Source organism: Schistocerca americana, chromosome 2 (assembly GCF_021461395.2).
Source record: "Schistocerca americana isolate TAMUIC-IGC-003095 chromosome 2, iqSchAmer2.1, whole genome shotgun sequence".
Classification (NCBI taxonomy): domain Eukaryota; kingdom Metazoa; phylum Arthropoda; class Insecta; order Orthoptera; family Acrididae; genus Schistocerca; species Schistocerca americana.
The window spans coordinates 1,048,321,701-1,048,335,996 of record NC_060120.1 but is presented as its reverse complement, the minus strand read 5'-3'; the positions used below and the strand labels follow the sequence as shown (position 1 = coordinate 1,048,335,996).

General features: G+C 41.1%; 1 protein-coding gene across 1 annotated transcript; it reads right to left on the bottom strand.

The window, feature by feature from the left end:
* Nucleotides 1-5,532: 5,532 nt before the first annotated feature.
* On the bottom strand, nt 5,533-10,694 carry LOC124594663. The gene is made up of 3 exons (XM_047133033.1): nt 10,677-10,694; nt 7,954-8,485; nt 5,533-5,660 (listed from the first exon to the last, which is right to left on the bottom strand). Exons 1-3 carry the CDS (start codon nt 10,692-10,694, stop codon nt 5,533-5,535), a joined length of 678 nt encoding a protein of 225 aa, XP_046988989.1.
* Between the last annotated feature and the right edge of the window lie 3,602 nt (nt 10,695-14,296).

Genomic DNA, 14,296 nt, shown 5'->3' with positions numbered 1-14,296 from the left:
TTATTGCCTATTGATCTTCTTGAATCAGAAAAATCACCGTTACAATTTTGGTTAATGGCACGTCGTAAGAGAATGTCGATTGTTGATTCATTGACACACCATTCTGCAGGATCATCACTAATGAGGTTATTTCTTTTTGTAATGCCTGACTTGACACTTAGTTTTTAGTGAAACTCGATATCAGGAACAATTTGCTTTTCTTCATTTTTAACTTTTGTTTTGTCTGTATGTACTTTTTTTACAACAGCTGCAGTGCCAGAAATATCATCCATACTACTCGAAGTTGAACCAGCAACATTTTTTGTGAAAAATTTATCTACTCTACCAAGTGTTTTTAGAACATTGGCTTCTTGTTCTCGCCTTTCCTTCGATAATTTATGAAATTCCGCCCCACTTAATTTTGCACATATGCTTTTTTCACTGTTATTCATGTTAAGGCACTTACAAAATTGTCAATGAACAGTCAAAACAAAAGAAAAAAATTGTAAAATCAAAGAAAGAAAGAAAGACTGTATCCAGTTCCAATCATACTATGCCATACAAGAACATAAAGCTTTTTACTTTAAACACGGCACACGAGCACAATAGTTTTTCCTTTAAACGTGGGGCAATGAACTGACCAATGTGGATTACTTGACGTAACTGTGCTATGAAGGAATGACAATGCAGAATAATTTAATTTCATTGTCGCCTGTTTCTCTGTTGTCAGTGAAAAGTAGAAGTGCACCTGCGGGCTGGAATTCGTCTTGTAAAGAAAATGGGACAGTTCTTTGTAGCAAGTTGTTTAACACTAGAATTTTAGCTGGGACGCAGATATGTTCTGAATATCCTTGCATTGTCTTTCTAATTTAAAAAGCATATAATTTTTGTAATTTCTTGCAGTGAGGTGTGCTGGATCGACTCTTGTCCCACATACTCTTATATCAGCTGGCCGCTGTGGCTGAGCGGTTCTAGGCGATTCAGTCTGGAACCATGCTGCTGCTGTGGTCACAGGTTCAAATCCTGCCTCAGGCATGGATGTGTGTGATGTCCTTAGGTTAGTTAGGTTTAAGTAGTTCTAAGTCTAAGGGACTGATCACCTCGTATGTTAAGTCCCATAGTGCTTAGAGCCATTTGAACCATATTATAACATTTTAGCAGTTTCTGTGGGCAGAGAAGACAAGACTACAAAGTTTAAGTAGTCTTGTTGGCAGTTGATGTGGTGTGTTGTCATGTGTGTGAACACTGCTGTTATGTCTACACACAAATGCACCTTTAGTTCCAACATAAAATAAAAATAGCCTTTCCTCAAAGAAAAAAAGCTTAGCTAAGAAGTTTAATGTAAAATTTGCAATGCCATGCACTATTTGATTGCACCAAGTGGGAATTTTGATATCATGCTGGCTGCAGCACAATAAATGAGACAAATGAAAGTTGGTTTCTTCTTCTTTTTTTGCCAAAAAAAGTAACTAAGTAAATAAACAAATAAAATTTTTAAAGTGTTGTGAAGTGTATTTTACAGATTATTATATATTCTGCTTATGTTCTTTTCGTATTAACATGTGTTTAAAAATGTAAAACATTCCCAGTATCAACATGTTTTGATAAATGGGTGTCATTAAATGAAAGGTCAGATAGTGAAAACCACAGAACTTTCACATTAATTACAGTAATGGAGGGTTGACTTGATACTTCCCTGAAATTTCTATGAGAAATTTAAGTAGAGTCATGTTTTACATACTGAGGCCCACACATGTTACAGTATTTAAGAAACTGCTGATTAGTTTATCACAGATTTTCAGGGGTTCTGATATTTTCATGGGGAAAGTATGGTAGGGTTAAGCAGAAGCCAACAACACTCTTGGAATAATAACATTTCGAACATTGTATTGTAGATTGCCATCCAGACAGCTTACTTCCAAATATTTTGAACAGTGATGAAGATGATACCAAACAGAAACTCAGTGTTAAATTTCCATTCAGTCACAAAGTAAACTATGTATATTTCCAAGTTTGTATTGTTGAATTTCATTTTAAGGTTTATTTATACTAGCAAGTTGTTTAACAATAGTTAAAAATTCTTGTTTGTAAGTGCAGTTATTCTAAAAGGTAAAAGGTTAAAATGAGTACAGAGCAAAAAATTCCACCTCCCTTAAGGTGCCGCCCCTATGCCTGTGTCTAGTGGGCCTATATGTAAATCTGCCACTTATACGAAGTTTAATTATGGAGGAAAAATTACTAACCAAGAGGGCACAGGCATGTTTGGTACATATTCTAAACAGATGGTGACATTAATGCACTATGGTATTAAAAATTAACTAACATTTAAAAAAAAAATACAGTAATGTTATTATAATAAGGTTCCAACATATGTTTATAGGATTAACATTACAGTGGAGCACATAATGAATGATAATCAGACATCTAAGAAATTTTTTGAGGAACAGGGACCGATGGAAAAATCAGGTAGTGTATTATTAATAAGCTAGGTAAATTTAGTTTGCAAAGATTTGATTCAGTCAGTGTACTGTGGGGGAAGTATACCGCAAAGCAGTTTTCAAATCTGTGCCTGTACACAAGGTTATTGCCTGGCCTTCAGTTGAAAATAAGTGTAAAGTTAGGAATAAGGCGTTTGATGATAATTCAATTCAGTTCAATTTATTATCATCCATTTTATCATATACATGATATAGGAATTGTCATATAGAAAGAGAGAGAGAGTATGACTTATATTTTAAACAATTAAGGGAAATAACATTTTCTTAATTACACTTTTCTTAATTACAGTTTACATATTTTGTCTTATTTTTACATGAAAGATGTAAAAAAATTACAAGGTTTATACAAAAAACTCCATTAAAGGAAATAACATTTTCTTAATTACACTCTACTTATTTTGTCTTCTTTTTAGATGCAAGTTGAAAAAAATGAAGGTTTACACAGAAAAATCAAAAGATGAGCACTGTCTGTTTAGATAGCAAAGAGATTTATCAACATTATAGAAACTTTGACCTAATAGTAGCCTCTTTAGTTCTTTTTAAAATATATGTAAGTTTTCTATGCTTTTTATTTGTTTTGGTAAGGCATTGAACATTATTTTGGGTAGATAAATCACACTATTTTGGTACAGGGCATTGAATGTATGTTTCTATGTAATCCATGTCTGTTTCTGGTATGATAGTTGTGCACTTCACTGTTTAGAGAAGAGGAGTCTTGATCTGACTTCAGGAAACATACTGATTTATAGATGAGTCAACTATGGAGGGTCAAAATTTTCTACTCCTTAAAAAGTCCTCTACATGGATCCCTGTAGGCAATACATTTTGTATTGGTGTTCTTGTTAGTGATAGTGAACCTGAGGCTACTGATACAGCACAAAATGAAGTAAAATATGTAATTTACATAGCAAAAAATATTGCTTAACTAACATTTTTGTAAAATGAAACGATGGGTAACATTTTACGTAAAGGTGTTTTGCTTACAGTATATGTTTCCATTGGCGTTTTTTTACCAAAAAAAGGAACACATTATATATTATCCTGTCTTCCTACAGCCCGTCTTCCTACAACTAGATACAGAGGAATCCTTCCTTGCCTCCCAAAACTCCTGGCCCCTAGTTTGGTTCAGGCTCATTGATATCTTCCTGGTTTGGACTCAGGGTCAAGACACCCTATCCTTATTCCTTCACAACATCAACATCTTCTCTCCCATCTGCTTCACCTGGTCCTCGACTAACCTATATGCCAGATTTCTGTATGTTGACCTCCTCCTCTCCGATAGCTCTATTGAGACCTCTGTGTACATCAAACAACCACCACCAACAACAATATCCAAATTTCTACACATGCCATCCCTTCCACACCAAATAATCCCTCTGATACAGCCTAGCCAACCACATATGATGTCTCCGCAGTGACAAGAACTCTCTTGTACAGTATGCTGGAGGTCTCACAAAGGCCTTCACAAGCAGGCACTGCACACCAAACTTAGTTCATAAATTCCTCATGACATATTCTCACACTCTCCCAATCCTCTCACCAGCCCCAAAGAATCAGCTACAAAGGAGTGCCCCTTATCACCTAGCACCACTCTGGACTGGAACAACTGAAACCTATCTTTCATTAGAGCCTTGATTATGTCTCATCATGCCATGAAATGAGGGACATCCTACCCAAATCCTTCCCACCAAACCTACAAAACGTCCTAGTCCATCCCTGTACCACTCCCACTTCCAACCCTTTGCCACAGGGATCATATCTCTGTGATAGACCAAGGTGCGAGATCTGCCCAGTCCATCCACACAGCGCTTCTTACTCCAGTCCTGTTAACCTACCCTATCAGAGGCTGGTTCACCTATGACAACAGCCATATCATGTACCAACTCTGCTGCAAACACTGCACAGCTCTTTATGTCAAAGTGACTATCAACCAGCTGTCCATTAGGATGCATGTCCACTGCCAACCTGTGCTAAGAACAAAGTTGGTACAACATGCAGTTGAGTACAACATGCTCAGTTTTAATGGCTGCTTCACAATGCAGACCATCTGGACCTTTCCTACCACCAACAGTTTCTCTGAGCTATGCAGATGGGGGTTATTCTTACATCACATCCTCTGCTCTTATAATCATCCTGGCCTCAGTTGCTGATAACCCACTGTACCCGCACCCTTCCCTAACAGTTTACCTGTACTCTATTCTGTCATGCCCCCCTAATTCATGCCCCCATCTTCAGCATGCGCTACTCCCCAATGGCTGCGACCAGTGTATGACATGCCTAGCCCATGTACGTACCACCATTCCCTCTTCACATTCATAACTGGCAAATCAGCTGCCTCCCTCAGAGCCATTAGCCACCCACCCTGTATCCCTCTCCCTGCCTTCTGGCTCTCTCTCCCCCTAAACACCTCACCCCGATGGTACTCCAACCACAAGTAGCCCACCTGTTGAAATGTAGCTGTGGCATTTATCTTCTAGTCACCATTATGTAGCATCACAGATATGTGTATCAATGCATGTGTATGTGTTTGTGTTTCCCATGTGTATTTTACTCTATGTCTGAAAAAAGGCCATCCCGAAAGCTAGCAAATCTTCTTTCTTTTTGTGTAGACCTATTGGCGACTCTACACTTCTGATTTTTAGTGAGTGGTCTATGTTAATACAAAAGTACTTAAATTCTACCAGTACTTTCCTACATCATTAATGTTTTGTAATATTAAAGAAAATTATGTTCTTGACAAACTGGCACTCTTTGTGAAAATATGCATCTAAACATGACTATAGAAATATTTTAATTAAATCACCTTTTAAAACAAGAAAAACTGTTGACACAATAACTATTGAGGTCTATTGAAAGAACAATTGCACTTTGGAAAGAATTAATAGTACATTATGTAATCATTATTTGAAAGAAAAGTAAAATTTAAAGGAAAATGCATGATGCACAGGTATTTTTAATTGTGAGAAATCTTAATATATAATGTGTGAACCACAAAATTTGAGTAATTTTTAATCTTTTCCATACTATGCTTATCAATCTAAATCATTAGTGGCCCTTAGATCTTAAAACTGATTGCCATTTTTTTTGATTGTGTGTTAATTTTGTAAGCAATTCTTTCATATATCTGCACCATGTTTCTTGGCTTTGTCAGAAGTTGCTGCATCAAATTGAAGGCCCTCTGTACTAAGTTTGCACATGGAACAGTTAAGATGAGGTTTGTAAATTCTTTATTTATTTATTTAGTCCTTCTAATCCTACATGTATAGAATATATACAAGGATATTGGACATGGTTAAGTCTTTACAAGATAAAATACAGTTTTATTGCATACTTAAGGACTAGATGTTTAAATTATTTTAGCAGAGACAACATACAAAGTAGAATATGGCTACGAAGTCTTTCGTGACGTATTTCCTGAGTAAAAATTTATCGGTGTACATGCCGCGTCAAATCAGGATAAATCTCCGAGCTTTCGACCACTACCTCCATGGTCGTCGTCAGGGCTAAAACTGACTGTCGTGAACTAGCGAGGTTCCCACTTTTATATGCAAAGGACGGCTTCTTATTGGCTGGAATACGTCAGCGATATGGCGCGTAGCGAAGTGGTGCCCTCTACTTCCATAGATGTAGTTGCTATCCCGCGTTGCATGCAGCGCCATCCCTTAAATCAGGAGGTAAAGTGCGAGAAGTTTTTCTCAGCGATTTTTCTTTATCCAGTGCACTCTTCCAAGTGTTGCTAAGTGCATAGCCGTTGTCTCTATTAAAGTTATTATCGCTAAGCCTAATTTCGACTGCTTCCCGGATCACAGAGTCCCAGTAATTCGATGTGTGGGCTATTACTCTGGTTTCTTCAAATAAAATCTTATGCTTGTTAAGCAGGCTACGTTCAGCCACCGCTGATTTTTCCAAATACCTGTATTTCAGGTGACGTTGGTGCTCGATGCAGCGGTCGGCAACGGTTCTTACAGACTGGCCCACGTAATTCTCGCCGCATTCGCAAGGAATAGTATAAATTCCCGGCACTCTTAAGCCGAGACTATCTTTGACTGGTCTCAACATTTCCTTAATTTTCCTAGGTGGTCGGAAAACTGGTTTTATTCCTTGCCTCTTCAGGACTCTGGCTATCTTGCTCGTTGTAGCACCGCAAAAAGGAAGCCGCGCTAAGTGTTGGTCCTCTTCTTGTATGTGGCCGGCATCGTGTCTTACTTTCTTGGACAATACTGATTTAATTTCACCGGCAGAATAACCATTCCTCTTGAAAACAGTCGTCAAATGGTTGATCTCGGGACCGAGGTGGTCCTTGTCGGAAATAGTCCTGGCTCTGTGTACTAAAGTATTCAGCATAGCTCTCTTCTGAGACGGATGATGGAAGCTATGGCTATGCATATATAAGTCTGTATGGGTTGGCTTCCTGTACACAGAATGGCCCAGTCGTCCATCCGGCTTTCGCTCTACCAACACATCTAAAAAGGTAACTTTCCTTCCTTCTCTACCTCCAATGTAAATTTTATGTTTGGATGTACACCATTCAGATGTTCGACGAACTGCTGCAGCGTGTCGCTGCCGTGTGGCCAGATTAAAAAAGTATCGTCGACGAATCTGTAGAAGCATGATGGGCGGAGGTGTGCACTGCTCAGGGCTCGTTCTTCAAAGTCCTCCATGAAAAAATTCGCTATTGCTGGTGACAGTGGCGAACCCATGGCTGTTCCATCCGTCATTTCATAATAATTTCCACTGTATAAAAAATAAGTGGTCGTCAAGGTATGCCGGAACAACTTCAAAATTTCTGAGGAGAAATGAGCAGACAACAATTGTAACGTGTCATCCACAGGTACTTTGGTGAACAGAGAAACCACGTCGAGGCTGACCATGATATCACTTGGGCCTATCTTCATCTGTTTTATGATATCAACAAACATTTTTGAATTTTTAATATGATGTGGGCAGTGACCAACTATAGGCGCCAACAGTTTAGTTAAGTGCTTTGCAAGCTTGTACGTAGGAGAGCCAATAGCGCTAACAATCGGTCTCAACGGGACGTTCTCCTTATGAACCTTTGGCAAACCGTACAGTCTTGGTGGCCTAGGTGCTCTCGGCCGTAAGTTCTTCACCAGTTCGTCGGAGAGGCCAGAGTTTTTTAGTAGCTCCCTTCTCTTCCTGCTGAGCGCCGATGTGGGATCCCGTCTGAGAACCCGGTATGTGCTGTCCTCCAGTAATAATCCAACTTTCTTATGGTAATCTGTAGCATTGAGGATTACCGTGGCGTTCCCCTTGTCCGCAGGTAAAACAACTAGATCTTCATCCTTCTGCAACAATTTCAGTCCTTGTCTCTCCTCTCTGCTGATGTTTGACTTAGGCGGCTTGGATGTCGCTAAAATCCGGCTAGTAGCAAGCCTTACATCATCCGCTGCTTCTTGAGGAAGATGACGAACTGCTTGTTCCACTCCACTAATGATCTCAACCACCGGTAACTTACGTGGAGCTGGGGCAAAGTTCAATCCTTTACTGAGAGCCGAGATGGTAGCTTCATCAAGTTCCTTGTCAGAGAAGTTGATAACAGTGCGGTGAATGCCGTTGGACCCAGTAGTTCCTTGATCACGGTTAAGCCGCTCAAATTTATCGGCCTGTTTCGCCGTAGTCCTGCTTAAATTGGCTCGTTGGTGTGCCGCCAAAGTCATATCCACCCATTCCCAGTCCAATGGTGAGAGGACTTCGGCCAGAAATAAATGGCAACTAAATAACAGGCGAGTGTTCCTGTCTAGTTCATACCTGGTATGACGTATCCTCTCCTTCACAATAGCATTGCTGGTCTTTCGTAAAATTCTGTTTACTGCAGCGCTTCTGATGTGGTGTTTGACGACTGCAAACTTCGGTACTACCTCCTTGTCATGACAGCGTTGTAAAAAAGCCAGATTGCTCAGCAACTGAGACTGTTTCAGGCGCAGCTTCTCCAGGTGACGAACGCTGCGCGCTATGTCCTCCCCGTAGAGTCTTTCGCGACGTATTTCCTGAGTAAAAATTTCTCAGTGTACATGCCGCGTCAAATCAGGATAAATCTCCGAGCTTTCGACCACTACCTCCATGGTCATCGTCAGGGCTAAAACTGACTGTTGTGAACTAGCGAGGTTCCCACTTTTATATGCAAAGGATGGCTTCTTATTGGCTGGAATACGTCAGCGATATGACGCGTAGCGAAGTGGTGCCCTCTACTTCCATAGATGTAGTTGCTATCCCGCATTGCTTGCAGCGCCATCCCTTAAATCAGGAGGTAAAGTGCGAGACGTTTTTCTCAGCGATTTTTCTTTATCCAGTGCACTCTTCCAAGTGTTGCTAAGTGCATAGCCGTTGTCTCTATTAAAGTTATTATCGCTAAGCCTAATTTCGACTGCTTCCCGGATCACAGAGTCCCAGTAATTCGATGTGTGGGCTATTACTCTGGTTTCTTCAAATAAAATCTTATGCTTGTTAAGCAGGCTATGTTCAGCCACCGCTGATTTTTCCAAATACCTGTATTTCAGGTGACGTTGGTGCTCGATGCAGCGGTCGGCAACGGTTCTTACAGACTGGCCCACGTAATTCTCGCCGCATTTGCAAGGAATAGTATAAATTCCCGGCACTCTTAAACCGAGACTATCTTTGACTGGTCTCAACATTTCCTTAATTTTCCTAGGTGGTCGGAAAACTGGTTTTATTCCTTGCCTCTTCAGGACTCTGGCTATCTTGCTCGTTGTAGCACCGCAAAAAGGAAGCCGCGCTAAGTGTTGGTCCTCTTCTTGTATGTGGCCGGCATCGTGTCTTACTTTCTTGGACAATACTGATTTAATTTCACCGGCAGAATAACCATTCCTCTTGAAAACAGGAGGTAGAGAAGGAAGGGAAGTTACCTTTTTTAGATGTGTTGGTAGAGCGAAAGCCGGATGGACGACTGGGCCATTCTGTGTACAGGAAGCCAACCCATACAGACTTATATCTGCATAGCCATAGCTTCCATCATCCGTCTCAGAAGAGAGCTATGCTGAATACTTTAGTACACAGAGCCAGGACTATTTCCGACAAGGACCACCTCGGTCCCGAGATCAACCATTTGACGACTGTTTTCAAGAGGAATGGTTATTCTGCCGGTGAAATTAAATCAGTATTGTCCAAGAAAGTAAGACACGATGCCGGCCACATACAAGAAGAGGACCAACACTTAGCGCGGCTTCCTTTTTGCGGTGCTACAACGAGCAAGATAGCCAGAGTCCTGAAGAGGCAAGGAATAAAACCAGTTTTCCGACCACCTAGGAAAATTAAGGAAATGTTGAGACCAGTCAAAGATAGTCTCGGCTTAAGAGTGCCGGGAATTTATACTATTCCTCGCAAATGCGGCAAGAATTACGTGGGCCAGTCTGTAAGAACCGTTGCCGACCGCTGCATCGAGCACCAACGTCACCTGAAATACAGGTATTTGGAAAAATCAGCGGTGGCTGAACATAGCCTGCTTAACAAGCATAAGATTTTATTTGAAGAAACCAGAGTAATAGCCCACACATCGAATTACTGGGACTCTGTGATCCGGGAAGCAGTCGACATTAGGCTTAGCGATAATAACTTTAATAGAGACAATGGCTATGCACTTAGCAACACTTGGAAGAGTGCACTGGATAAAGAAAAATCGCTGAGAAAAACTTCTCGCACTTTACCTCCTGATTTAAGGGATGGTGCTGCAAGCAACGCGGGATAGCAACTACATCTATGGAAGTAGAGGGCACCACTTCGCTATGCGCCATATCACTGACGTATTCCAGCCAATAAGAAGCCGTCCTTTGCATATAAAAGTGGGAACCTCGCTAGTTCACGACAGTCAGTTTTAGCCCTGACGACGACCATGGAGGTAGTGGTCGAAAGCTCGGAGATTTATCCTGATTTGACGCGGCATGTACACCGAGAAATTTTTACTCAGGAAATACGTCGCGAAAGACTTCGTAGCCATATTAGTTTCCTCTACGGGGAGGACATAGCGCGCAGCGTTCGTCACCTGGAGAAGCTGCGCCTGAAACAGTCTCAGTTGCTGAGCAATCTGGCTTTTTTACAACGCTGTCGTGACAAGGAGGTAGTACCGAAGTTTGCAGTCGTCAAACACCACATCAGAAGCGCTGCAGTAAACAGAATTTTACGAAAGACCAGCCATGCTATTGTGAAGGAGAGGATACGTCATACCAGGTATGAACTAGACATGAACGCTCGCCTGTTATTTAGTTGCCATTTATTTCTGGCCGAAGTCCTCTCACCATCGGACTGGGAATGGGTGGATATGACTTTGGCGGCACACCAACGAGCCAATTTAAGCAGGACTACGGCGAAACAGGCCGATAAATTTGAGCGGCTTAACCGTGATCAAGGAACTACTGGGTCCAACGGCATTCACCGCACTGTTATCAACTTCTCTGACAAGGAACTTGATGAAGCTACCATCTCGGCTCTCAGTAAAGGATTGAACTTTGCCCCAGCTCCACGTAAGTTACCGGTGGTTGAGATCATTAGTGGAGTGGAACAAGCAGTTCGTCATCTTCCTCAAGAAGCAGCGGATGACGTAAGGCTTGCTACTAGCCGGATTTTAGCGACATCCAAGCCGCCTAAATCAAACATCAGCAGAGAGGAGAGACAAGGACTGAAATTGTTGCAGAAGGATGAAGATCTAGTTGTTTTACCTGCGGACAAGGGGAATGCCACGGTAATCCTCAATGCTACAGATTACCATAAGAAAGTTGGATTATTACTGGAGGACAGCACATACCGGGTTCTCAGACGGGATCCCACATCGGCGCTCAGCAGGAAGACAAGGGAGCTACTAAAAAACTCTGGCCTCTCCGACGAACTGGTGAAGAACTTACGGCCGAGAGCACCTAGGCCACCAAGACTGTACGGTTTGCCAAAGGTTCATAAGGAGAACGTCCCGTTGAGACCGATTGTTAGCGCTATTGGCTCTCCTACGTACAAGCTTGCAAAGCACTTAACTAAACTGTTGGCGCCTATAGTTGGTCACTGCCCACATCATATTAAAAATTCAAAAATGTTTGTTGATATCATAAAACAGATGAAGATAGGCCCAAGTGATATCATGGTCAGCCTCGACGTGGTTTCTCTGTTCACCAAAGTACCTGTGGATGACACATTACAATTGTTGTCTGCTCATTTCTCCTCAGAAATTTTGAAGTTGTTCCGGCATACCTTGACGACCACTTATTTTTTATACAGTGGAAATTATTATGAAATGACAGATGGAACAGCCATGGGTTCGCCACTGTCACCAGCAATAGCGAATTTTTTCATGGAGGACTTTGAAGAACGAGCCCTGAGCGGTGCACACCTCCGCCCATCATGCTTCTACAGATTCGTCGACAATACTTTTTTAATCTGGCCACACGGCAGCGACACGCTGCAGCAGTTCGTCGAACATTTGAATGGTGTACATCCAAACATAAAATTTACATTGGAGGTAGAGAAGGAAGGGAAGTTACCTTTTTAGATATGTTGGTAGAGCGAAAGCCGGATGGACGACTGGGCCATTCTGTGTACAGGAAGCCAACCCATACAGACTTATATCTGCATAGCCATAGCTTCCATCATCCGTCTCAGAAGAGAGCTATGCTGAATACTTTAGTACACAGAGCCAGGACTATTTCCGACAAGGACCACCTCGGTCCCGAGATCAACCATTTGACGACTGTTTTCAAGAGGAATGGTTATTCTGCCGGTGAAATTAAATCAGTATTGTCCAAGAAAGTAAGACACGATGCCGGCCACATACAAGAAGAGGACCAACACTTAGCGCGGCTTCCTTTTTGCGGTGCTACAACGAGCAAGATAGCCAGAGTCCTGAAGAGGCAAGGAATAAAACCAGTTTTCCGACCACCTAGGAAAATTAAGGAAATGTTGAGACCAGTCAAAGATAGTCTCGGCTTAAGAGTGCCGGGAATTTATACTATTCCTTGCGAATGCGGCGAGAATTACGTGGGCCAGTCTGTAAGAACCGTTGCCGACCGCTGCATCGAGCACCAACGTCACCTGAAATACAGGTATTTGGAAAAATCAGCGGTGGCTGAACATTGCCTGCTTAACAAGCATAAGATTTTATTTGAAGAAACCAGAGTAATAGCCCACACATCGAATTACTGGGACTCTGTGATCCGGGAAGCAGTCGAAATTAGGCTTAGCGATAATAACTTTAATAGAGACAACGGCTATGCACTTAGCAACACTTGGAAGAGTGCACTGGATAAAGAAAAATCGCTGAGAAAAACTTCTCGCACTTTACCTCCTGATTTAAGGGATGGCGCTGCAAGCAACGCGGGATAGCAACTACATCTATGGAAGTAGAGGGCACCACTTCGCTACACGCCATATTGCTGACGTATTCCAGCCAATAAGAAGCCGTCCTTTGCATATAAAAGTGGGAACCTCGCTAGTTCACGACAGTCAGTTTTAGCCCTGACGACGACCATGGAGGTAGTGGTCGAAAGCTCGGAGATTTATCCTGATTTGACGCGGCATGTACACCGAGAAATTTTTACTTACAAAGTAGAATATCCATAATGCATCTTTTTGTTGTTTGGTTTCAGGGTACTCTGTCAGACTGTAAAAGCAATGATCAAATCAATATGCCTTTAGTTCAGCCTTAAAATTACTGAGTTTACTTACTGATTTAATATGGTTAGGCAGATCACTGTAAATTTTTGTCCCAATATGTAGAGTGCCTTTTTGGCACAATGATGTTCTCACCTGTTTCATATGAAGGTCAGATTTTTGTCTTGTATTGTATGCATGTATATCTTCATTTTTAATAAGATATCTGGGTGTATATCAATATATTGTTTTACAAAAACTGAAATTTCGTAGATAAAAATCAAGGGAAGAGGAAGAACTGACAATTTTTTGAATATAGGTCTGCATGATTTCCTATTGTTTACCCATTCCATAATTCTTAATATTCTCTTTTGCATCCTGAAAAGTTTAATATCTGTTGTTTCATTGTCCCAGAAGATTATGCCATATTTAATTACAGAATCACATAGGAGTGGTGTACATTTAACAAGCTATCTTTGCTGCAACAAGTTTTTAAGGTCCTTATCATGTAGTAGGCTTTGTTTAGTTTTTTCTTTTCAAATATTCAATGTGTACCTTCCATTTTGTGTTGTTCTGGAGCCAGAGTTCCAAAATTTCGTGCTGTCAACACTTTCAAGAACTCTGTCCCTTTGTTCTATTCATATGTTTGGGTGGTGCCTTCCTTTTAGTTTATAGAAGTTAAGTGCTACTGTCTTTTCTTTGTTTATAATTAACTTGTTATAACTGAACCACTGTTCTACACTATTCATTGTTTGAACAGCGGAGAATTTTAGTTTTTCTTCTGTTTTCCCACTAATAAGCAATCTTGTATCATCTGCAAATTGGAGGGTAGTTTGGCAATACTTGTTGTACATAAGATCATTGACATAGAAGAGAAACACAATGGGTCCTAATACTGATTCTTGAAGGACGCCGTATTTCACATTTTCACATCCTGTATAACAGTAACTGATTTTCTAATGGTCAGAATATTACGGCTTCAACCACATGTTTGCAACCACATAGGTATGTCCTGAGCCACTCATTGGTAATACCTCTAATTCCTAATTCATCAAGCTTCAGCACTATGCCGGTATGGTCAATGATGTTGACAGCTTTGGATAAATCAGACATATTCCTGTCACAAACTCCCTTGCATCCAGTTTAGCATAAATTTCATTAAGAAATTCAAATACTGCACTCTCAGTTGAATAGCCTTTCCTGAAACCATGCTG

Excerpts from the sequence above, each read along its gene's own strand:
- LOC124594663 (XM_047133033.1), bottom strand. Across the intron at positions 5,661-7,953 it reads GAACTTTGCCCCAGCTCCAC|TACAGAGGGCCTTCAATTTG; the intron begins GTAAGTTACCGG and ends GTGCAAACTTAG.